This window comes from Vicugna pacos, chromosome 17 (assembly GCF_048564905.1).
Source record: "Vicugna pacos chromosome 17, VicPac4, whole genome shotgun sequence".
Classification (NCBI taxonomy): domain Eukaryota; kingdom Metazoa; phylum Chordata; class Mammalia; order Artiodactyla; family Camelidae; genus Vicugna; species Vicugna pacos.
The window spans coordinates 52,255,552-52,280,754 of record NC_133003.1 but is presented as its reverse complement, the minus strand read 5'-3'; the positions used below and the strand labels follow the sequence as shown (position 1 = coordinate 52,280,754).

At 53.8% G+C, this 25,203-nt stretch overlaps 1 protein-coding gene across 2 annotated transcripts in view; it reads left to right on the top strand.

Annotated features, from left to right (window-relative positions):
• FGD5 (FYVE, RhoGEF and PH domain containing 5) overlaps window positions 1-25,203 on the top strand; it is a 104,974-nt gene that overhangs the window by 63,056 nt on the left and 16,715 nt on the right. For both annotated transcript variants that reach the window (XM_072941917.1, XM_072941918.1), the window contains 7 exons: window positions 11,627-11,787; window positions 12,059-12,215; window positions 12,822-12,909; window positions 14,578-14,628; window positions 15,192-15,250; window positions 21,342-21,413; window positions 22,435-22,503. In XM_072941917.1, the coding sequence (XP_072798018.1) occupies window positions 11,627-11,787; window positions 12,059-12,215; window positions 12,822-12,909; window positions 14,578-14,628; window positions 15,192-15,250; window positions 21,342-21,413; window positions 22,435-22,503 (657 nt within the window). The remainder of the gene's footprint in view (window positions 1-11,626; window positions 11,788-12,058; window positions 12,216-12,821; window positions 12,910-14,577; window positions 14,629-15,191; window positions 15,251-21,341; window positions 21,414-22,434; window positions 22,504-25,203) is intronic.

The following is a 25,203-nucleotide window of genomic DNA, read 5'->3' as shown; positions in this document are numbered from 1 at the left end:
GTGAAGAAGCTCAGCTCCGCTGCCTCATCCGCACTCTCTCCTGCTCTGTTTCCTTCCCTTCACTGCACTTTTCACCATCTAAACCGATCTGATTTATGAATCTCTTCTGTCATGTTTTTATTTTCGTCGGTGTCACATACTTTCCAATTCCCCTTGTGATTTCTTCTTTGACCTAGGGGTTATTTAAAATTGCTTAATTTCCAAAGGAAAAAAAATTTTTTAAACTGCTTAATTTCCAAATATTTGTGAATTTCCCAGATTTCCTTCTACTGCTGATCTCTGATTCCATTCTCCAAAGTGATTGGAGAATATGCTTTGTGTGGTTTCGGCCCTTTTGAATGTACTGAGACTCGCCTGTGGCCTGACACATGGCGCGTCCTGGAGGATGTCCCGTGTGTGCTCGGGAGGGATGTGTCTCGCTCGGCTGGGTGGGTGTTCCGCAGACGTCAGGGTGGCGGCGGTGCTGTTTGAGTCTTCTGCACCCTGCGGTTTCCTGTCTCAGCGTGGGCCCCTCCCTGAGTGTGGGATAGTGACGTCTCCGACTGGGGGTGTTGAGTTGTCCACACCCTTCAATTCTGTCTGCTCTGCTCCGTGCATTTGGGGCTGTTTTTAGGTGTTTGCTTGTTGCCTGCTTCCCTCACTGCACTTGGAGCTCCTTGAAGGCAAAGAGCCGACAGATTTCATTCCCAGTGGTCTGTGATGCCCAGTACACTGTTGGTGCTCAATACATAACTGATGAGTGAGTGATGGCGGGGTCAGTCCTTCCAACGGTCTTAATGTTTGTTTCATCAAAATAATTTCCTGAGCTCCTCTTGTGGGCTCTAATGGAGGAATGACAAGAGGGAGGTCCCTGCCCTCCAGGAACTGACAGTCCAGGAGGAAGGTGGGCATGAAAAGAAATAATATTAATACAGTGGTGGGGGCACCCAGAGGCTGGGGAGGCTCCAGGGAGGTGCCTGCCCCAAGTTTCCAGGGCTCAGAGAAGGATTCCCAGAGGAAAGATGCCTAAGCTGAGACTTGGAGGATGGGGAGGAGTTAGTCCGGTGGGGAGCAGTGAGGAAGCCTTGCAGCTGGCAAAGAGATCAGCATGTGCAAAGGCCCAGAGGCCAGCTCAAGAACGGTGTGATTGGCAGCTGAAAGAAGTTCAGGCTGGCTGGAGTGCTGTGTGTGAGTGAGAGAAGGGTGAGCGTTAGGGCCAGCCGAGGGCGGGCCAGAGCCCTGCAAGCCCTGCAGGGCAGGTTTGGGGTTTGGTTTCAATCTGCTGAAGGTCCATGGGAGGCTGTTGGGTGATTGCAGCTGGGGTGACGGTGGACTGTGGTGCTGCAGGCAGGTTGGAGGGCTGTGTGCCTGGTGATTGGTGGGCTGTTGGGTGTAGGAAAGGGAGGCTGACCCCAGGTTTCTGGCTTGCTGACCCACTAAGGAACCAAGTGCTAGAGAGGGTCAGGCAAGGCTTGGGGACAGATGATGAGTTACGTTGGGGTGGGGGGCTCGAGGAAGGACATGCTAGTGGTCAGCTGGGTGCAGGATGTGCACCAGAAGTGGTCAAGTGTAGAGGGCAACTGAAGCTCCTGGAGAGACCGAGGTTTCACCGAGGGAGGCTGCAGAGTCAGGAGCGGGCTCTCAGGTACCCTGGGAGGAAGGAGGTGCCCTGGAGGGGGTGAGCCTGCGGACTGGCAGGCTTTCGTGAAGGGACGAAAGGACTTAGGGAGGAGTGTTAGGAGGACGCAGTGCAGGGCAGTGAGAGGCTCCCAGATCCTCCCCGCACCCCTCCCGCTGACCACTGATCGCACCACCCACTCTCCTCAGTGGTGGGGCCGCTAGAAAGGGCGCAGGGGCATCGGAAACACCGCAAGGACAGAGCCCAGCTGCTCACACTGCTCGGAGGAGAGTCATTCAGAAACCCTCCCTTATCAGCGTGTGGGAGTTTAATTGTCTGTGGCCTTGGTGCTGACATGACGGGCGAACACAGGACCTAGAGAGACTTGGTAGTGAATTTATGCGTTTATTTACCTAGATTGGTGTGCTAGCCCCCCTTCCTCACCCAGCCAGCTCTGGCTTCTCGTTGTAGTCAGTGTCCCATGTGCCAGATGTGGGGACCGGTGGGGGCAGGAGCATTTTTTGAGCTCCCATACGTGCTTGGCAGGTTACAGACATTGACTCATTTAATTGTACGTAGCTTGTGCTCAGTAAGCATTTCTCAGATGTTTGAATGGGTCCAAAACTGAGTCCCAGGAGAAGGTGAGTGACTTACTCAGTGTCACACAGCCAGTGAGAAATGGGGCCAGGGCTGTCTGACTCCAGAGCCCTAAGAAGGGGAGGAGACAACTAGATGTGGAGTAGTCCTCTTAGGTGGTAAGGAGCCCAAAGAGGGAGGAATCAGTGTGAGCAGGAGGAGTGAAGTCAAGGAAGGCTTCCTGGAAGAGGAGGTGTTGCTATGGACATGGATGGACAGGAAGTAGAAACAGGCCTTTCAGCAGGTAGGAGCGGCAGAACTAAGTGCACAGAGGGGAGGGCTTGGGAGTGTGGGGTGTACAGGGAGTATCTGGAGAGCTGGTCTTCAGGGAGAGCCTGAATGCTGGGACCTAGCGTGTTTCAAAAGGGAGTCATTGGAGTTGAGAGCCCAGAGGACTCCAGCAGGGCAGACGCAGTGCAGGAGTTGTAGGGAAGGTTGGTCTGGGGTTTGCTGGGGGTGGGTGGTGCTGGGGGCCAGACCAAGCCCTCACTCGGCCTCCTGCTGGGGAATGTGGAGCCAGGAGGATGTTGTGTTTCGCAGGGGCAGGGGGTGTGACTGTCTCTGACTCGTCTTTGCAGCCCCTGCCCTTGGGGTGGGGGGAATGCGGCAACTTCTGCTTCCAAGTCTTGGCTGGGCTGCTCCAGGGCAGAGTGAGCATGCTGATCTTCGGGAGGATCAGACAGAAGCAGATTTTATTTGAGTGTGAGAAAACATGCCTTTTTCCCTCAGAATTGCTTGGGGTGAGGGGGAACGGGGTGAGCTCCCCAGGTCGGGAAGGCAGCAGCTGTTGGGGGTATCTCAGTGGAGAAAGTGTCTACCCCAGGCGTGTGGCTCTTCCCTCTATATTTTTGTTCAGTCCAGGAAAAAAACTTGCTGTATAACCTTGAAAAGGCTCTTTCTCCTTCATCCCTCACCCTGAGATGGCCGGTGGGAGCTTGTTTTCAAGTGGAATTTTCCTCAGCGTCCCAGTGTGAACAGTGGGTGAAAGTGGGGGTGCTTTTGTCCAAAGGCGGGTGGAGGCCAGAGCTGGCTCTGCCTCCACCGCCCTTAAGCCGGGTCCCCAGCCGGGTCCCCATGGAGCACAGTGAGGGAAGCCCTCATCCACATCGGTGTGGTCCCCAGCCTGCAGCATCACCTGGGGCTGTGGGCATGCATATTCCTAGGTCCCACCCAGATCTGCTGGGTCAGAAACCCTGGGGGTGGGGCCTGGCCATCTGTGTTTTAAGGAGCCCTCCAGCAATACTGATGGACAGGAACATTTTACACCCACAAATGGGCGATCCTGTAAGGTCTTCTAGCACAGGCGGCCTGTGATTCCTGTCCCCTGGAAGCCAGCATCCTCTAGAATACTGGTCCACAGCCCTGGCTGTGCATGGGTCCCTGCGAGCTTTAAAAAAAATAGAGGCTCAGCTCCCACCCTCAGAGATACGTGTTTCATTGGTCTGGAGTGCAGCCTGGTGATCAGGAGTTGAAAAGCTCCCAGGTGATTCCAGTTTGCACCTGACACTGCGAACTTAGTGGGAAAGTAGCAAGCAGCCATCAGCGCAGTTGTGAGCAAAGATGGGCCAGTCTGAGGGCAAAACAAAAATGAGTGAGCCGTGGTCAGCTCTCTGCTTAACTGGAGGAGGTGAGTAGCCTGACAGTGCAAACTTCTGTAAAGCCATTGCCTTTCAGGCTGGGATGCGGGTGACCCCGCCCCACGTGCGCAGCAGGTGCCGGGGAATACTCAAGGCCACTGGAGAAACACAGCACGTTTTTTAAGAGCCTCTGCTTTGCTCTAGATATGTAATTTTAAGCAAATTAAATTGGGCATGGATATATTCCGGAGAATAATGTAAAATATGCATTAATTTTTAAGCCATAGTTTGAGACTTCAGAGACATTCTGGGATCAGGGTGGCGCCCTTCAGGCTGTGACCCAGATCTCTGGAGGCCGTAGGACACTTGAGAGTTCCTTAGACTGACTGCTGAAGTAACCCAGGAAGGTCTCGTGGTGGAGGTGGCGTTCAAAGCAGCTTTGAAAGATGAACAAGATATAGATCAGATGCTGGAGGCACAGAACAAAGACACAGGCTGGAAAAGAGGGTTCTTATAAAGCAGCAGTTCCCAAAGTGTGTTCCTGGGACCAGCAGCGGCAAGGACATCTGGGAACTTGGAAGAAATGAAAATTATCCAGCCCCACACCCGAACTACTGAGCAGACACTGGGGGCGGGGCCCAGCAGGCTGGGTTTGAATCAGTTGAGCAGGTGATCCCATTGCACACGCAGCTCGGAGAACCGCTGGTGTAAAGAAATGGGCATCGGGGCAGAGGTGGGAGGGACTAGCCCTCAGTGCCTGGCCAAGGAGGTTAACTTGGCTGTGAGGGCAGCAGGGACCACGAAGGGCTTGGAGGGGCGTGAAAACAGTAGGGGGCACTCGCATGTCCTCACTCCCCTCAGGGACCTCAGAGAACTATTTTGCTTTTTAGAAAATGTTTTGTAACTTACATACAGTTTAAGTTAAATCACAAATCTTAAGGGTGGGGCTCAAATTTTTAATATGTCCGTGTGTGTACACTTGCCACCACCATCCAGATAGAACATTTCCATTGCCCGGAAGATGCCCCATGCCCCTCCCTGGTCATTGTCTCACCTCCACCCCCGGCGGTTGCCACTACTTCACTTTCCATCACCTTCGATTGGTTTAGCCTGTCCCTGAACCTCATATGCATGGAATCATCATGAATTATGTATTCCTTTGTCTCTGGCTTCTTTGCTCAGCTTGGTGTGTGAGACTCATCCCCTTTCTATGTCGACTAGTGTTCGTCTGTATGGCTGTACCACCGGTGTGTGTCTGTCCGCCTGTTAAAGGTCATTTGGGCTGTTTCCCTTCGGGCTGTTGTAAATCTGCTGTGAGTGTTACGCGTGTGTTCTAGGGGAGACGGGCACTCATTTCTCCTCAGTGTTCATCTAGGAGTGGAATTGCTGGGTCACGGGGTAAGCGGTGCTTTAGCTTTACTCGAAACTACCAAGCAGGTTTACGCAAGGGTGGCAGCGATAGGCGCCCTCACTGGCGACGTGTGGGGCTGACGCCTCCGCACGCCCACCCGCAGACGGTACCGTCAGCCGTTTGGCTCGTGGCCCTTCTGCTGGTTGTGCGTGGCTTCTCTTGCAGTTTTAAGTTGCATTTGCCTGAGGATTAATGAAATTAAGTGTCTTTCCTGTTTATTAGCCATTTGAAAATGGTCATTTTTAAAAATACATTTTTAAAAACTTTTTAATGGAGAACCTGAGGATGGAACCCAGGACCTCATGCACGCTAAGCACACACTCTACCACTGAGCTGTACCCCCGCACTGGAAATTCTCATTTGAAAAATGTCTCAGGGTTATTTTTTCAATTGGGTTGTCTGTCTTTTTTCTCACTGATTTGTAGGAGTTATTTAAGTATTCTGGATACAAGTCCATTTTCAGATATGTGTATTCTGGTCTCCCAATTTGTGGCTTCCCTATTCAACTTTTTAACAGCTTAATTGAGATACAAATCTCATAGCATACAATTTATCTGTTTAAAGTATAAAATTCAACTGGTTTTAGTATGTTCAGAGCACTGCAGTCATCACCACACTCGATTTTAGCACGTTCTCATCACCCCAGAGAGACCCTGCACCTTTGCTCTGTCACCCCCAGCCCTCAGCGCCCCCCAGTCCAGGTCTGTCTCTGCACTGTTAACACCTCATGTGATCAGGGTCAGACAGTTGTTGGTCTTTTGACACTGGCTCTGCCATCCAGCCTCGTGTTTTCAAGGTCCATCCGTGTCATAGCCTGTGCTGTCGCCTCACTCCTGTTCACGGCTAAGGGAAATTTCACAGAGTGCGTAGACCACGTCTTTGTTTATCCATTCATCAGCTGATGGGCGTTTGGATTCTTTCCACTTTTGACTGAAAACGCTGCTGTGAGCATGCATGTACAAGTTCTCGTGTGGACATAGGTTCTCCCTTCTCTTGGGTGTATATCTAGGAGTGCAATCACTGGATCATATGGTAACTTTTTAACCTTTTGAGAAGCTGCCAGACTGTTTTCCGCTGTGGCTGTACCATTTTCCATCCCCACCACCGCAGCACGAGGGTTCCAGTTTCTCCACTTCCTTGCCGTGCTGGCTGTTTTATGTCTTTTTAATTCTAGCCATGCTGGGGGTTGTGAAGTGGTATCTCGCTGTGGCTTTGTTTCGCATTTCCCTAGTGACTAATCAGGATGTTAGGCATCCTTTCATGTGCTTCTTGGTTATTTGTTTATATTCTTTGGAGAAATGTCTTTTCAAGTCCTTCGCTCATTTTTCAATGGGTTGTCTTTTTATTGTAATTCTGTATACAAGTCCCTTAACAGATACGTGATTTGCAAGTATTTTTCCCCATTCCGTAGGTTTTCTTTTCGCTCTCTTAAGAATATCCTTTGAAGGAAGAAAGTTTTACATTTTGATAAAGTCTAATTTATCTATATTTTTCCTTTCGTTGCTTGTGCTTTTGGTGTCATTGCTAGGAAAGCTTTGCCTAGCCCCAAATCACAAAGATTTACTCCTATTTTTTAGAAAGAGTTTTACTGTTTTAGCTCTTACTTCTAAGTCTTTGAACTTGAGCTAAGTTTTGTATATGACCCAAAGAAGGAGTCCATGTTCATCCTTCTGCGGATATCCAAACAGCAACACCCTTTGTTCAAAGGGTTATTTTCCCATTGAATTTTCTTAGCACCCTTTGTCGAAAATCACTTGACCGTAAATATTTCTGGATTCTCAACTTTATTCCATTAATCTAAATGGCCTTCTGTTCTTAGGCCATTACCACGCAGTCTTGATTCCTGTAGCCTCGCAGCAAGTTTTGAAATCAGCAAGCGTGAGTCTTCCAGCTTTGTTCGTCTTTAAGGTTGTTGGGTTCTTCTGGGCCCTTTGTGTCTCCATACGCATTTTAGGATCAGCTTGTCAATTTCTGTAGAAAAGGCAGCTGGGATTTCGATAAGGGTTGATGTGAATCTGTCTCTCAGCTTGGGGAGCGCTGGGCTCTTAACAATATTGTATTAAGTCGTGAACATGGGACACCGTTCTGTTTGCTCAGGTCTTGAATTTCTTTCAGTGATGCTTTGTTGTTCTCAGAGTACAGGTTCTGTGCTTCCTTTGTTAAATTTATTCCTAAGCATTTTATTCTTTCTCATCTTAATCACTTGTAAAATTATTTTTAACCTTTTATTTTAAAACAGTTTCAACTTTATACAAAACTAACAAGGATTGTACACTGAACAACCGAATTCTCTTTTTTCATATTCACCTTTTGACGTGGAGTCCATTTTTTTCCCTCTATGGTTAGTAATCTTTGTATACAGTTTAAGAAATCTTCGCATGCCTCACAGAGAATTATTTTCAGGATTCCAAAGCATCTTCCCGTTACTGGCCAGGCCAAGTGACGTCATGCCTCCGGGACAGGGGCATGATGGTGACGTAAGTGGGTCATGGCTGACAGTGTGCACTTGGTCTCATGGGATTCTGGTGAGCCACTTGACTTCCAGCAGTGGCATCAGTGGTTTGACCACTTGCAAGGAGCAGGACATCCTGGCCACCCACCAACTGTTCAGCCCAGAGAGTGGAGATGCTGTGTCACCCAGAGAACACAGTGGTGGGTTTGGAGAAGGGGCAAGTGGCCAGGGGACCAGGCCCCTGAATGTGAGGTCCCTGCTTCCACTGCAGGCCAGCCTGGAGCAGGGTCCTGGGAGCCCTGAGAGTTCCCGGGAGACTCTGGGATCCACAGGCAGAGGCTGTCCTCACCTCGGGCTTCTCCGCCAGGCTGCCCCAGGGTCTCTGAGGTTGGGCAGAGCTTTGGCCAGGATTCTGGAGATCTGGGTTCCAGTCTCCCTCCTTGACCTGGGCAAGTCGCTCTGCCATCTGGCCAGTCATAAGAGGAGGAACTGGTGTGGAGCAGTGGGGAGAGCTAGGGCTCTGGAATCGGGCCCTCTTGGGCTCAGATCCCGCCATCTTGGTGGCCGTGGGCAAGTTACTTAGTCTCTCTGTCTCTGATCCATGCACTCTCTCCCCTCATGGGACCGTCAGGTCCTGGCCTCTCCCCTGTTCTCCTGGACGACTGGAACGGCCTTCTCACTGGTCCCGCTCCCAATCCGGCCACCGCCAGTTTATTTTCCCAAGAAAGCAAACTTCTTAAGACAGATTCCTGGTCACTTTGCTCCCCAGCTTAGCATCCTTCACTGGTTCCTCATCACCCCAGGATGAAACCCAAGTCCCTTGAAAAGCCTACAGGGCCCTGTGGGATGGGACCCCTGTCTGACCTTCCTGCATTATCATGTTCCAGTCCTCTGTGCAACGTGCACACACATGCCCACTCTTACCCATACCTCCAGCACCCAAACCACACCCAACTCAGGCCGTCCTCCACCTCAGGGCCTTTGCACATGCTGTGCCCTCACCTGGAGCACTCCCCCTCTTGTCTCAGTGTGGGTGTTGCCTCCCTGGAGCTAAGCCAGGCCTCCTTCCCCTGGTCCCTGTGCTTTTCCCCGTCCCAACACCCACTCCCCTGTGTTGACATCGTTTTGCTCACTACTTTGCCCCTAGACTGCAGACTGTCTGAGGGCAGGACTGCATCTCTCCTGCCCCCACCTTCCCCTCGGGGCTTGGGGCAGAGCAGGCACTCAAAATTGAGAGGATGAAGACTGTGTATCTTCTACCTCCCCGCTCTCTTTGCGGTGGCTGCCAGGCCCCCAGGGGCGATGACAGGCCAGGACTACTGGGATAGCAGAAACCTTCCAGGGAGTGACGGATGGAGCAGCGGGCACTCGGCTCTTCCCGCTGGTGCACGAGCCTGCAGAGCGGATGTTTGTGGTGATTCCAATTATGCTCCAGTTGATGGAGTGAGTTATGCTGGTGATGGCCATCCTGCCCATTGGGACTGAGTCAATTTAGTGAGAATTAATTACAGGTGAGAAAGCAGCTTGCAAAGCAGTTAATATCTAAGCTCCCTGGAGTGTGATACACATGCAGCCATCAGCCTTGTCTTTGCTTGTCCTCTCCCCCCTCCCCGTCCACCCACTCCCTTGTGCTCGGATCTGGGCATCAGGGTGACCCGATTCAGGTCTTGGCTCCCCCGTGACTCAGTCTCCTTTTCTGTCAAATAAGGGTCCTGCAGTCCATCAATCAGCAAGCGTTATAAAACTCTTCTGTGTCACATACTCTTCAGGACTTCAAAAACATGGGAGGCCACAGGCAAGCAGTGGCTCTGCTCTGAAGATGTCATGTCTAAAACAGAACCATTACTGCCATGGGGTAGCGCTTCACAGTTTACAAAGCAGTTTTAACCATCAGTATGAGCCTCTCAGGAGCCTTGTGTGATGTGTACCTGGTGGTACTGGTAACCCCATTTTACAGGTGAGGAAACTGAGGCACAGATAGATTGACAGCTTGCCTGGGATCCCTTCTGGGGTAGCTGGGCTGGAACCTGGCAAGGACCGGAGAGGGAGTGTGCAGAAAGTCCTCTCTCAACCGCTGCCCAGCAGGAGGCGTTACCGGCCTCATCAGCATGTTTTCTCTCTTTCTGTGGGATGCCAGGGCTGAGAAGACCTGCGGGGCTGGAGGCTGCGTCCTGATAAACACCTCGACTCACCGGGAAAGAGTGGGAGGGTCAGGAGAGACCCCTGGGCCAGCAGGGAAACCTCTGCTCCAGGTTCAGAATGACCCGTGTCCAGAGCCAGCTGTGGGCAGAAATAAGAGTAAAGCACCACCCCCCGCAGTGGGCCGGCCACCCCCACCCAGCTGCCCTCTCGCTGTCGTCCACACTCTCTCCGCCCTCTGAGACATGCTTTCAGGAAAGGCTCTGGTAGCGCAGGTGCAGTGGGATTCAGTTTCTGATTCTGGCTCAAGCCTGTGGCCTCCACTTAAGGACACACGTGCTTTCTGCAAAGAGAACCCACTTACTAGTTCAAGACCCAGCCCCCCAGGCTGACCTTAGTGATGGGGTGGGGAAGGCCGGCCTCGGGCAGGAACTAGCTCATCCTCTGCCCCTGGGACTGCAGGCAGGGTGGCCGCCCTCCCCGTGTCCCCCGCGGTTCCCGGCAGAGCAGGCCGCAGTGGCAGGAGGTCGGCTTGGGACATGATGAGGTGTTCAGGAAGTGGAGACCTTCTTAACCTCCGCATCTGCCAAGCCATCTGGAGCACAGTGGCCTCTTTGCAGATGTGCTGGGGGCAGTGCCCTGAGGTCTCCGTCAGCCTCTGCCCCTCCCGTTCTGTCTCCCTCCCTCCATCAGTGCCCTCCCTCTGCTTTCTCATGTTTTCTTTCTTTCCCTTTCCTCCTTCCCCGCCTTCTGCCCCTGTTCCACCTCCCTGCCTCTCAGGCTCACTCCCTGTTCAGATGTGTATGTTAAGAGAGTGACAACTCTTAAGTCTCTAACAGTGAAACCTGTTCAGCAGTGGGATTAGCTGTCTTGCCCCGCAGTGAGCTCCCCGTCAGGGAGGCGGCTGAACAAGGCAGAGATCACCCTTCCTGAGTGTTGTCAAGGGGCCTTGGCCTCCTGGATGTGGCCTGGCCCGTGACTTCTGATGCGGAGCTCCCCTGATGTGCACTGCTCACTGTTCAGGGCGGTTTCAGGATCCCATGTATTTAAGATTGGGCCTCCTGCAGGTGCATTTGAAGATCAGGTACTTCTGTTGTGAGAAAGAAGTCTTAACACTCTTCATAATTTTAATACTTATTAAATTTACTTTAATTTTTAAAGCACTGAATCATGCAGAAATTTTAGAAAACAGAGGCAAGAAGGAAAAAAGTCAGTCCTAATTCCATGCCCCTGACACTGCACTGTTCACATTTTATTCCATTTCCTTTTAGCTTTTCTTGGTTCACTTTTTACACAACTGTGTTCGGGTGGGGGCACAGCTTTGTACCCCCCGCATATCTTGGCACTACACGTGAGTGTTTTTCCAGTCGCCGTCCTCACCATTTCCACGCTCGGGAGCGGGTGCCTGTGATTTCTGTAGACTGTGCTGTGAAGTAGGGTGGCCTGTGAACCTCTTCAAAGATGGATACTTGTAAAGCAAGAGCTTTATATTTCTTCCGGGAAGAAATTACCCAACCTCTTAGCCATCTGGTAAAAAAATGTGCAGCCAGGTTCCCACAAGGAAGGGGAGAAATGACCGTGCTTTCAACCCTACTTCGTGCCAGGAGCTGTGTGGGGGCTCTGGCCGTCGGGTACCTGTAATCAGCAGGAGCGTGCTGTCACCCTTGTTTCACAGGGTCTGAGACGCTGCTGTGAGGCCCCGTGTCCTGGTCTGCATGGAGGCCAGGCCTCCAAAGCCGCAGGGGAGCTGCCGGGAAGGGGGACCTGTGCTCAGTCCTATCGACCCGTGTGTAACTGGTCTTTCGGGGCTTCAGGATTTCCACGGAGCTGTCTTGAGGACCTTGGATGAGATGGACCAAGAGGGCAAGGACACGTTGGCCAGGGAGGAGCTGAGACGTGGCCTGAGTGAACTCCCAGCCATCTGCGACCTTCACCAGGGGATCCTGGAGGAGCTGGAGGAGAGGCTGGTGCACTGGTGAGTGGCCCCTGGACCCCCTCCACCCGCCTCCTCGCGCTCTGGGGAATTGGAGAGAGGTGTCAGAACCCTACCCCCACGTGTCTCCTCCATTTGACTGACGGGGAAGCCAAGACACCAAAGTGCTGGGTCGTCGGCCCGAAGTAAAACAACTGTGGGAGGGTCGGCCCGGGACCCCCACTGGGGATGCAGTGCCAGCCCCCACTGTCTAACACGGGGTGGTCACAGGCTGGTTCTCACTGTCCTGTCCCCGCCTCCCCCTTGGCTGCAGGGAGAGCCAGCAGAAGGTGGCTGACGTCTTCCTGGCCCGGGAGCAGGGGTTTGAGCACCACGCCGCTCACATCCTGCAGTTCGACAGGTACCTGAGTCTGCTTGGCGAGAGCTGCCTGCAGTCCCCACGCCTGGCAGCTGCCGTCCGGGAGTTTGAGGTGGGTCCCTTGGTCCTCCACAAACCCACTCTAAGGATGCAGGGGTGTGGGTCAGCACGGGGGGGCTGAATGCAGATCAGTGGGGCTTCTTAGTAGGCCTGAGGCTGGGGCCAGAGGGGCCGCCCTGGGAGGGTGGGGGTGACCCAGCAGGGGGAAGAACCTACAACATCCCCCTTTGGGCCATCGGTGACAACTTGGTGAGCCCCAGGCATGGCCTCAGCCATGAGGAGGGTTTTAGTGGCCATTCTCCTGTCCCCATAGAGAAGCACAAAGCAAGCTGGGGCCCCAGCCATGGGAGTGGCCAACAGAGGGCCACCAACTGGGGATCCAGTTATTGGGCAGCCAGATCAAGGACTTTCTTCTGTCACTGACACTAGATGCAAAGCGGGGGCTGGGAGAGACGTGCTGCTGAGTGTAGCACAGTCTGCGAGCCCGAAGGAATGACCTGTCACGTGCGGCCGGGCGGTGCTAACCTGGAGAGGGGGCCTGGCTTTGGAGACGGGGAGGTGCTCAGCCTGGAGGAGGTGCTGATGGACAGTGGGGGGGGCGCCGGAGCCCTGTGGCTGGGTCTCATGGAGTTCTGTTCTGCTCGTCCCTTGGGAGCAGCGGAGTCAGCAGGGGGGCGGCCAGAACGTGAAGCACCGGCTGCTGAGGGTGGTTCGGCGCCTGTTCCAGTACCAGGTCCTCCTCACAGGTGGGCTGCGCGCGGGGTTGAGGCGCACCGAGGTGGTGCGGGGAGGAGGGCTCCTGCCGGGGGGCGGGGCAGTCCGGGCGAGCTGTGCCGTCACACCTCCTCCCACTGAGACGGGAAGGGCCAGGGAGGCGGCCCCCTGCCTGGCCAGCACCTTCCCTCTGGCTGGGCCTCGGACCCCCTGCTGCCACGTGGAAACCTGCCCAGTGGCCACCTCCTGTGTCTCCCTTCAGCCTCTCCCACCCTAACGCACAGGAACTCACAGCTTCCCTGGTTCTTTCTGCGTGTCCCCCCGTCTCAGTGGGTCTCATTCCCCCAAAGCCGTTGTTATCCCCGGAGCCCTCCTGAGTCAGTGGACGTTTGCCCCCTCCGACCTGCTGGCCCTCTCTGTGGCTTTGCCACTGACCACTTCCTGCTTCTCAGAGCCCTTTCCTCTTGGCGCTTCTGTGGTTTCCTCTCTCCCTGCCTCCCTCCGACCTCTCTGACCGCTCCCTCTCCGCCTCTACTGGCCACCTCTCCTCTCTGCGGGCCCATAAATGTCAGTGTTTCTCGGGGCTCAGTCCCAGGTCCTCTTTTCTTCTTTCTCCACGAACTCTCCCATGGGAATGTCATCCCCTCTGCTCCCTCCACCTGCCAGGACACCCTTACCTCTGTCCTGAGCATCTGCCTCCCGAGTGGGCAGAGACCCCTGGCCTAGGAGCTGATGCTTCGGTGCAGAGGCAGCACCCGCACTTAAAGGCATGCACATAACTCCTGGGAGCGGTCAGGCTGTGAGAACAGACGTTCAGGCCGGGGGCAGAGAACTGATCCGCCCGTTAATCATTCAGCGTTAATTCAACAGGTGCTCATTAGGCCTCTCCCATGTGCTGGGCCCTGGGCTAGGTGCTGGAGCGGTAGAAGTGAAGCAAGCAGTCAAAGTCTGTGATGCTGCGGAGCTTTTGCTCAAACAAATAAGGAAATGAAAGTGTAGTATGTCCGTGATAAGAGCTCTAAAGAAAAATAAAGCAGATTAAGGACTTAGAGGAGAACCTGGCTGCTGTAGTAGACACAGCACTCAGGGAAGACCTCTCCGAGGAGGTGACGTTGAACAGAGATCTTAGTGAAGTGAGGGCGTGAGCGGTATGGAGAGCTGGAAGAAGAAAGCACCAGGTAGAGGGGTAGTGAGTGCAAAGGCCCCGGGGTAGGAGCGAGCTCTGCATATTTAAGAACGAGTGAGAATGCCAACACTGCCCGGTGAAGGGTGATGTGGAGGGGCAGCGGGAGCGAGACCAGCCCGTGTAGAGCCCTGCGGTGTGCACATGTGGAAGGTCTAACATCACGCTCTACCAGGTCGGTGGTGACGTGCCTCCTCCAGCAGACTGCGTGCCTCTTGGAGGCAGGTTTCATCTTCGCATCTGTATCCCAAAGGTGTATCGCAGTCCCAGGCACACAACAGGCGCTTTGTCAATGTTTGTTGAATGACTGAATGACTGGCAGTGGTGGCCATGATGCTGTGGTGATCCCAGGGGCTTGGTGTGCTCATGTGTTGCTGTGATGGGGCAAACAGGAGGGGTGGGGACACCCCATTCTTCTGGAACTTTCCTTCCATCTCTGGAGAGAAGGCTCTTGCTGTGGACAGGAGGGGCTGGCCTCCCCAGGACACACTGACTCCTGCTCTTGCTCACTCCACAGACTATTTAAACAACCTGTGCCCGGACTCGGCCGAGTACGATAACACACAGGGTGAGTCCAGCGTGACCTCAGAGCCCCTCTTCCCTGACTCCAGACTCTACCCAGGTCCCAGGTGCCCGGCACGGCCCCCTCCCCACCAGCTGGGGGTGCAGGCTTCTGAGATGACCCCTCTTCACCCCAGCCACAGAGACTCCCCGGGAAGGGCTGACATCCAGTCAGGGGAGGAGAAGGGGTGACCAGAATTTGGTGATAGGAGGTGGGGCCAGGTCTGAAGCACTCACCCCAGACTCCCGGTTTCCTCCTGGTTCTGCGTAGCTGTCCCTGCATGTGACCTGCCAGGGCTGTCCCTATTTTAACATTCCATGTAAAGCCAGGGGAGCTGAGGCACAGAGCGGTCCTGTCACGTCGAGGTCACTTAGGCAGCAATGGCTGAGCTGGGACTGGGCCTGTGACCTGACCCAGCATGGGAAGGCTTGGTGCTTCCCATATACAAGGCCCTGTGACTGCAGCGGGGACATCAGGGGAGGGGCAGCCGACAGGGAAGAGGTGAGAATGGGGCAGTGAGACCGGCTCTCCCCAGAAGGCCCCGTGCTCTGCTCTGCTTCTCTCCGCAGGTGCGCTGACCCTTGTCTCCAAAGTCACAGACCGCGCCAATGACAGCATGGAACAAGGGGTAAGTCCGGCCCTGGGCACCTTCCCTCAGGTGCGGGCCCAGGAGCCCCGCACCCTGCCTGGGGCTGCCTTGTGTCTTGGGGAGGGGGCAGTGCGGGCAACCATGTGTCTCGTGGGATCGTGCAGAGAGCCTTGGTTCTGGCCCTGACACTTGCTGTATGACCCCAGGTCCTGTGTGTCCCTCTCTGGGTCTCCAGGTCATCATTTGAGTGATGAGGGAGGCTGCAAACTTGCACAGACACGGTTCTGATGCCCCGACTGTGGTCTGAGGCCATCTGCATCTGCACCTGGAATGCTCTTTGAACTACAGATTCCTAGGCAGGCCTTCGATCTTCCCAGTGGCACTTCTGGGGGTGGGGTCCAGAGACAGACATTTTTTACGAGCACCCCAGGTGATGTTTTGCCCACAAAAGTTTGAGAGCTGTTCATCCAGGGGAACACGGGAGCTCTAAGCACACACACAGTTCTGACAGGGAGCAACTGCTTTCGGGAGACACCAATCAGATATTATTGGGTTTCTGTCCAGGATGGCCAGCTTTATCCCACATCCTATCTCTGTTCCAGTGGTTTCCACGGTTACTCGTGTCCATGTATTTTCTGCTCCACTGAGATGTGAACGGGTTAGAGCTGTGTGTTGAGAATGATCCTGAGGCCAAGTCCTAGCTCTGTGGGAGAGAGTTCAGGGATCAGCTGGTGATACCTTGCACGGGCAGAGACGGGAGGGACGGTGGAATGTGTGCCGAGCAGTTGCTCAGCTTTGCTGTGGCAGAGGCACAGAGCGTGCTTGTAGTGAACCATCCGCAGGCAGAGAGAGTGGAAGGGAAATCACTTCTGTGGGACACCTGCTGTGTGTCAGATCTTGTGCCGGGGGTGGAGGTGCAGACAGAAGGCGTGAATCCCAGGCCTGGAGGAAGTCACAGCTTTGTGGAGCAGCAAACATGAGGACATGAAGGACCATGATGGAGGAGAGGAAGAAAGTGCCCCAAGGTTCAGAGAAGGGAGACGTTTCTCCAGCGGGGACTGAGAGATGTGGGAAGAGATGGTGCAGGAGTGCCCCCACACGGAGGGCTGTGCACCTACCGAGAAGGCAGAGGGAGGGGAGGTGGTCCCGGAGGAGGGCCTGGCCTGGGCACGGGCCTGGAGATGGGGAAGAGGGGGGATGTCAGAGTTCAGAGGGCCACCCGCAGTGGCTGGGAGATGGGAACAGCGTGGGCGTGGTTGGACCAGAGTCTAGGGAGAGAGGGCGCTGGTGGAGGGTGTGTACCACTCAGTGTGAATACCCAGCAGGTCAGACACGCCACTGTCATCAGGCCAGTCCACGAGCTCCCTGCACTTTGTCACTTTGGCATCTTGTGCGTACAGTGAGATTTCTCTCAGTGCAGCCAAAAACCAGAGGTGCTTTGGAGCCGGCGCCTTGTCACGGCACGGCAGCAGACGGCTGGGCTCTCCACACTTCCCTGTGGTGAGCGAAGCCTCTGCCTCCACGAGGAACAGCTAGGTCAGGAAGGGCTGCGTCGCCCCTCCTGCCACAAGCTCCTGTGCGCAGCGCCCTCCTGAAGCAGGAGCTGAAGTAGCCCACGGCTGCACGCCCTCCTGGCCTTGTCCAAGGGCCAGGCTGGCTGCTGCGCCAGGATGCACAGGCCGGCTCTTGTCTCCCCAGCTGCCGGTGGGCGCCACACCAGGTCTGCTCGGGGCCTGGGGCCTTTGCCTCCCGCTTGCTGGGGCGGGGCTAGGACTCTTCCCAGATAAGCCCAACCCTGAGGCAGAGCTCAGTGGTGTGAGTATTCCTGAAGGATGGGCTGGGCTCTGTCTCTGCTCCCACCCTACTCCAGCCACTTCCCAACTCAGGCTCCCTCACCTCCCAGCCCTGCCATCCCATTCTCCATCTGGCAGCCAGAGTGATCCTGTTAAAATACATCTACTGGTACCAGTCCCCCCGTTTGCAGTCTTCCATGCATCCACATGGCCTTGAGTGGAATCTGGAAAGTACTTATTGATCATGAGGACCAGGGAAGGCTTCCTGGAGGAGGCAACGTTCATTTGCGGTTTATGCTCACATTGAACCATTCCCACAATTCCTCACAAAAGTCATAGCTGGAGGTACGACGTCTAGGCAGAGCCAGATTTCACCATCAGACCGATTCAGAATGGGACCCACATACCACCCAACACCCAGTCTGAGGTGCCACATCCCCTCCTCCCCCCAGGCCCTGACTACCTCCATCCTGCTTTCTGAATAGAGTTCATTTTTTAGTGTTTTAGAACACTTTTAAATTTACAGAAGAAATTAAAATAATACAGAGAATTCCCATGTATTCCACACAATTTCCAGTTACTAACATCTTACATTAGTATGGTGCAGTTGTTGCGTTGAAGAACCAATACTGACATGGTATTGTTAACTAAAGACTGTAGTTCATTCGGATATCCTGAATTTTTGCCTGATGTTTGCTCCAGGTTTCCATCCAGGCTGTCACATCGCATTTAGGTGCTGCGTTTCCTTAGGCTCCTCTTGACTGGGAGTTTCTTTGATTTTGACGACCTTGACGGTTTTGAAGAAGGCTGGTCAGGTGGGGTGTAGGGTGCCCTCTGCTGGAATTTCTCCAATGCTTTTCTCCTTATTAGACTAGGTTTATACTTTGAGGGGAGGAAGATCACTGAAAGTACTACTTTCGTCACATCGTGTGAAGGGTACATACCGGCAACGTGATTTATGACCGTCGGTGTTGACCTTGACCGCCTGGCCAAGGTCATGTTTGTCAGATTTCTCCACTGTAAAATTACCTCCCACCTGCCCTGTCCATCCTCTTTGGAGGAAAGTCAATGTGCACAGCCCTGTCCTTGAGGGCAGTGTCTACCTAAATTATTTGGAACTCTTCTGCAAGGGAGATTTGTCTCTTCTCCCTCATTTATTAATGTATCCAGTAATTATTAATAAATAAGTTATACCAGTAAGGACTGATGGATATCTATGTTATGTTTGGGTTATAATCCCATCTACTTAATTTTATTTCTCAAATTGTTCCAGCTTTGGCCACTGGGAGACTGACCAGTTCATTTCTGTGCCCCTTTCACATACGCCCATTAGTGTGGGTTTGGGTGGGGATTTTTATTTTGTTTAGTTATTTTTTGAGAACTTCCTTACCTCCTGGAACTATAAGATGCTCCAGACTCATGTATATTTCCTACCCCAGTCTTAGAATCAGCCATTTCTCCAAGGAGCTCTGGTTCCTTTAATTGGATGATGGTATTAGAAACCAAGATCTGGGTATCAGGTATGCTCATTGCTCCTGGGGTGGCATTTCTTCTAGGTTCTTCTAGCTACAGAGCACAGAAATATATCTATATCTATTTCTATACATAACCATCTGCATCTGTAAGGTAAATATGAGTTCTAACTGGTATCTTCAGTTCTTATCATACCAGCCTCCTCCCCTGGCTTGTCTGTAAATTTCCACTCCAACAGGGAGAAACCTGGCTCCACCATCCAACATCCATTTACTTAATTGATCGATTTATCTACCTTCTTAAAAATATTTTTCCTGGGTTTGGAGATCTGGGTTGACCAATATTTTCTTTCACTGCTTTAAAGATGCCACTCCACTGTCTTATGGCCCGCATAGTATCTGATAAGAAATCAGCCATTTTTCCGTTTCTCCTCCTTATGTGATGTGTCCCTTTTTTTCTGGCTGCCTTCCAGATCTTCTCTTTACATTTGACTTCTAGAGGTTTGACTATGATGTCTGAATACGTGTGTTTTTAGTGGGGGTGGGTGGCATTTATCCTGCTGTGATTCTTGAGCCTCCTGGATCTGTGGTTTGTTGTTGTTCACCAATTTTGGAAAACTCTCTTGGATGCTCTGCTGCTGCTGCTGTTTTTGTTTTTCCCCACACTCTTTTCTTCTCTTTGTGTTTCGGTTTGGTTTATCTCAGCTTACTATCTCCATATTCATTCATCCTTTCCTCAGCTGTGTTCAGTTTGCTGCTAAGTCTGTCAAAGGAATTCTTCATTTCTGATACCACATTTCTTATTTTTCACATTTCCATTTGATTCTTTTGTATAGTTTCCATCTCTGCTGAAACTCCATCTGTTCATGCATGCTGTCCACCTTTTCCACTAGCTCCTTTAACATTTTAATCATAGTGACTCTAATGTGCTTGTCTGATGGTGCCAGCATCTGTGTCACCTCACATTCTGGTTTTCTTGAATGCTTTGTCTGCTGAAAATCAGTTGGGGTTCTCTTTTGCCTCTTGTGTGTTTCTCGTAGTGTCTGAATACCAGAGCTCATGTGTAGAGGAACTGAGGGAAGTGGTATCTACCCCCAGAAGTGGGCATGCCTCTTTTTCGGTCATGCCGTTCGTGTCGAGGGTGGGAGTTGCATCAGTCCAGTCAGCAGTTGAGCGGGGTTTGGGTTTCGTTGTCACCATCGTCACCTTCAGAGCCCCGCAGACTTCATGCTCCTCCAGAAGGGGGTTGCCATTGCCTAATGCTATTTGTAGGGGCCTGAGGTGCCAGAGAGTCTTCCTCATATTCCTACTCCATCCTCAGCTTTTAGCAATCCGTGCACCACAGAAGGGATCTCTGTGTGTTCTTGCCCCTTCTCAGAGGTAGACTGCTGGCTCCTGTTGCTCAGTCTTAAGTAGAGCCTCCGAGCCTGGCTCTGCCAGCATTCCCGTCCCTCCCCTGCAAGGCAGCTGAACTATGACACGCGTCTGGCAGGTCTTGGAACGGTTTCTGCTTTGTGTTGGTGCACGATCCTGGGCCCAAGAGGTTGGCTCTCTCAACTTGGGGTAGATAGCTGTGACTTCGGCCTTTTCCCCAGAAGCAGTGAATGGCTCTTTGCCTGGGCTCTGGGAGGGGGTGTTGCCTCGCCTTCCCTAGGGGCCGAAGGGTTTTATAGGAGAGAGGGGCCTGGGGAAGTAGGCAGGTTTTTGTGCCAGCCCCGCAATGACAGCCTGCATGCCTTCACCACCAAGGAGGGGTTCTCTCTGGCCCCCAGCCTTCCTTGTAAACACCTGGCAGAAGCTCCTGCAAGTTCCCCTTGTGTCTGAGCTCCCTGTTATTCTAAACGGTCCCACCAGCCCACCCCGACCTTTAAGAAGCCACTAACATGTTAGCCGCTTTCTGCCCACCCTCCGCGTGCTGCCAGAGGTGCAGTAGCTCATACACTCTCTCGTGTGTCCGTAGAGGGGCTGGTCTGTCTGTGGGATTCAGTTCACTTGGTGGCCTTGGGAGCCCAGCTCTCCAACTGGCATAAGGAGACCTACGATTTCGTAGGAGCTCTGGCTTTTTCTCTGTTCAGGTGGGGGCCTTGTCCTCCCACTGCTCTTCTGTCGTAAGTGGAAGTGGAACAACTTTCATACATTTCTAATGTGTTGGATTTTATGCCCTAAACTAGGGATGGTGCAAAGGCTTTTTCAAGGCATTTTCTCTACACACGATTTTCACCTTGTTTGTTAACTTTAGTTCCAACCCTGCATAAGGTTTTGGGGCACCTGCCCCATGGTTTAGGTGCTCGTTATTTGCAGTATTATGGGGTGGTGTGCCCAGGGGAGGGAGGCCTGTCCCTTCATGTATTGGGGATGCCCAGTGAGGGACTGACAAGGAGCTCCCGTGCACACTTGCTTTTCTTCAGGGAGCCATTTCCTCCCCACGATGTGTTTTCTTGGCTTCCCTCCCTCAGACGTGCCCCCACCAAGGCTGCAGGCCCAGAGAGCCAGTCTGTCCACAGGCACCTGTCACCTGTGGGCTTTTGAAGTCTGGATGCTCCAGGCCTTTCAGGGGACTCGGGCTAGAGTAGGAGCAGTGGCCGGCAGACAAGCAGCAAGGCCAAGTGACCACCCCTGTGGCGTACAGAGAGCTGGTGGTGTCCGGCCCCAGGCCCGGAGGGACTAGCCAACCGTGGGCAGCCCACAAGCTTGGCGTCCTGCTGACCGGGCTCAGTTCCCAGTCCTGCCACCGACAGGAGGTCGGACAGGGGGCGAGGCCCTCTGGGCTCCGTTTCCTCCTCTGACGAGGAAGCAGTGCCACTCCTTACAGAGCAGACAAGGGGCCCTGAGCATCTCCCCCCCACTGCCTGCTCCCACCCACAGGAAAACCTGCAGAAGCTGGTCCACATAGAGCACAGCGTTCGGGGCCAAGGGGATCTCCTCCAGCCAGGAAGGGTGAGTGCCACCCGCCAGGGGCAGGGGCAGAGGGCGGCCCGGCAGGCAGGCAGGCGGGCAAGGCCCTGATAAGCACCATTGTTCAGCTGGGCTGGCCCCATACAGGCCGGGCTGCAGGTGCTGCACCGGGGAGGGAGGTGGGTGGGGTGCGGGCTCTGTTGGGCTCCCCAGGCCCCCGGCTGCCACCCCTGGGCTTTTCCACTCTCAGGGCCTTTAAAGGAGCAGTGCCACTTGAGTTCAGTGTTCCCTGGGGCCTTGTCACCTCTGAGAAGAAGAGACACCAAGTGTTCTTAGTTTAGTTCAGCATTGCTGGGAAATCAGGGGAACCATCTCTCAGGAGTCCCAACAAAGCATTTTAAAAATTACATTTTTCAAGAGACAAATTTACCCACTTTAAAGCTTCCAAATGGAAAGCATAAAACTCAGCTCAAAAATAGTCAGAAAACATTTTTATGCAGTGAAAACTGTGTTTGTTACCTATTACAGTCCATAAAGGGCAAGAAGCAGAAGAGTGAGAGATTGTGCTCGGGAGATTTTATTCGACACTGGCAAGGATTTACTGGTCTGAGAGTCTGTAAAATCACACCTAGGGGTTTGGCCTGGGTCTGGAGCTCAGTGAATATTTATTAAACACCTGTCTCTATCCTCCAGAATGAAGGGGGCTATAGTAGCAACTGTTCACGGGTTTGCATCTATTTTAGCAAACTTTCAGAGGCTCTTCTCTGACTGGACCCCTTGTGGTGGCAAACCAAGGGGCGAGTCGCTGTTTGGACCGCTCTGGCTGGAACAGTGCTAGATCTTGGTGTAATTCAGGGCGGGTGATCCTGCAAGGCCAGATGCCTGTCTCCAGAGCTGCTCTTCCGAGCACAGACCACCTCTCCTACGCTGGGAATTCTCCCATCAGCCGCCCTGGAACCCTGGACCATAAATTGAGTTTTCCACTCAAAGGCCTCCCACCACCCTTCTCCAGGACAGTAGGGGGCATCAGCCTGACCCCCGAGGTCTGCTTCTGCCCCCACAGGAGTTTCTGAAGGAAGGGACGCTGATGAAAGTAACAGGGAAAAACAGACGGCCACGGCACCTGTTTCTGGTAAGTACCTGGCCCCCGACCAGGCGCTGGGGACTGTCCAGTTCTGCGCAGTGTTCTGGGGCCGGTATTCAAGGACGTCTGGAAGGGAGGGAGGAGGACTAGCCCAGAGCCGAATCCTTAGCAGGAGGGTCATTCTGTACAGCCGAGCTTTCCAGAAAGCTGAGAGCTTGACCCTTGGAAGCCACAACCATCCCTCACGTATTATTTGAATGATTTTGAGTGGAATGTTGCCAAATTTTAATGATCCATGTGCCCGTCTGAAGTATCCTAAAACTGGGAAGTCCTTAAACTGGGAATGACTGTTAACTGCCTTATCCAACACGTAAGGGGAGTTGACGTGGCGGATCTCCCAGCAGGTGGGAGGCAGAGGCCCCGAGGGAACCAGGGTTTGACCCGAGCCACAGCCTTTCTCCACAGAGCACAAGGCGGGCTATGGTGTAACATTTCTGGTGATTTACAGCCACAGCCTGGAACCGCAGGGAGTGACCAGGCCTGTGATGTAGCGACAGCCACCTCAGAGGCTGCTGAGCGGCAGGTGGCTCTTTGCCCCAGTCCTGAGACACTTTGCCATTTAAATTCTCCCTGCTCCTTCCCCGTGAGCTGTCACTTACTGTTACTGTCAGTCGTGGCTGCCTCCTTACACTTTGCTGGAGTGGTGTGCAAAGTGAAAGCAGGGCGGCTCTGATCCGGTGTCCAGGGCCTCTCTGTGCAGACATGTACTGAGCTGGCACCTCCTGCATGCTGGGCACTGGGAACCAAGAGATGAATGTCACGTGCCCTGGCCTCCTCCCCCCGCACCTGTTGTAAAGACTGAGTTATAAGAATGGTGGGGGCAGAATCTCGGAGCCGGGGAAGCAAAGCAGAGGATGCAGGAGCGGCAGGGAACAGAAAGCGGAGAGGCCCAGCGGCGGCTGACATCAAGTGTTTACTGGGTGCTCTGCGCTGTGCTGAGTGTGTCGTGTGTTTCCTGGAGAAAATGGTACCCGAGTTAAGTCCGCAAGGAAGGATAAGAGTTTGTCAGGTGCACGAAGGAAGGGCGTTTCAGGAGCGGGAACAGCATGAGCAAAGAGTAGAGGCGTGAGGAGCTCGGTGTGTTGGGAGGAGCTCTGTGGGTCTCGTGGAATCACTGGCTGCAGGTGGGCTCTTCCGCTCCCCAGGGGGGTCTACACCGGGGCTCAGCCACTTGGGGCTGAATCCCGGGGAGAGCTCATGGTCTGGAGAAGGGGATCCCGAGTCTGCAGCTGCCGGGCAGGTTAGCCGAGCTTGTGTCCCAAGGCCTCCACTGGGCTGCGTGGGTCAGTCTGCTCTGCACGGAGCACAGGTGGTCTGAGCTCAGGGGCTCCCCGCCCGCTGCTCCCTCCTAATAGCCACCCGTCACCTCCTTCGCCCTGGTCGGTGGTGCTGCGGTGCCCGGGGACATCTGGCTACAGGCAGAAGGAGCTAGGATCCCTGGGGAGCTTTGAGAGGGATCTGAGAGCCAACCACTGGATGCTCGGATTTGAGTTCTCAGAAGGGTCTTGAAGTCCCTGTAGATGCTTGAATCCCTTTCTCTCAGTAGTTTTTTGACCTCTGCTCACCGCCTGCTGTAACGTCACTCATTCTGCAGCTCCTGTCTGTCTCCTCCTGTGTCCCAGGATCTGTGTGGGGTGTGCAGGTGGGGCCTCCGCCCTGTTGTGGATCTTGGAGTCCAGTGAGGGAAGCCGTCCTTGTTCCATGTTAGAGTCTAATATTTGTTGAGAAGAAATGCACACCATGTGGGCGGGAATGAGGTGGGCTGAGCCGGTTAGATCCTCGCCAGACACTCAGCCCCTCTGCGGCCCTGACACAGTCACAGACGTGTCTGAGTCTCTGGTTTCCCACCAAGAAAGTGGAAATCCTAGGCAGTTTGGGGAATTGATTGAGAGGCCTCATGTGTCTGACGCATAAAAACCACTTATTTGATGAGAATTTCCACCCTTCCCTCTGAGGACCCACAGGACATGGGTCTCCACCCCAGGGCAGCCCCGTGGTGAGTTGGAGCCCACGACTGGGTCTCCTGAGTCCTTTCTTCTCCAGGATGGAAAGTGGGGAGGTCTGGGCTGGTAGCAAAGAGCATGGGCCTGGGAGTCAGACTGGGTTCGCATCCCAGCTCTGCTGCTTGCTGGCTGTGAGACTGCAGCAGACTGAGCTCCGTCTCCCCTCTGGCCGTGCCCCCCTTGTCCCTGTGCCTGTCACAGGGACATCAGATGCCAGGCAGAAACACAGTGTCACCATCTCCCCCTCCCCCACTCCCTCCCCCTCCTTCCCTCCCCACCCTCTCCTCCCCTCCCCTCTCTCCCTCCCCCGGGCTCCCTCCAGCATCAGTGTGGCCCCTCCCTGGAGCCTCTGTCTCACCCATGGACAATGAAAGGCCTGGTCTCTCCTTCCTCTTGTTGTTGGTCCGTAAGGCCCCCCCCAGGTCTGAACCTGGGGCCCCTTCTTCTCTCTGCCTCAGGACAGGACCTCCCACCGAGTGGGTGTTAGTAGTTACCCCCTGGAGGGGTAGGTGGGCGGAGGATGGACAGACAGACAGGCTCCTGGGCCAGCAAGCACCATGGCAAATGTACTTAAGGAAGAACTTTTCTTCCTTCTCGCATGCTAATTTCATAAAATAACCTTAACAGAGATTATCATGAGCAAAGTCAGGGCATCTGCCCACAGCATGCAAGGGCCTCCGTGATG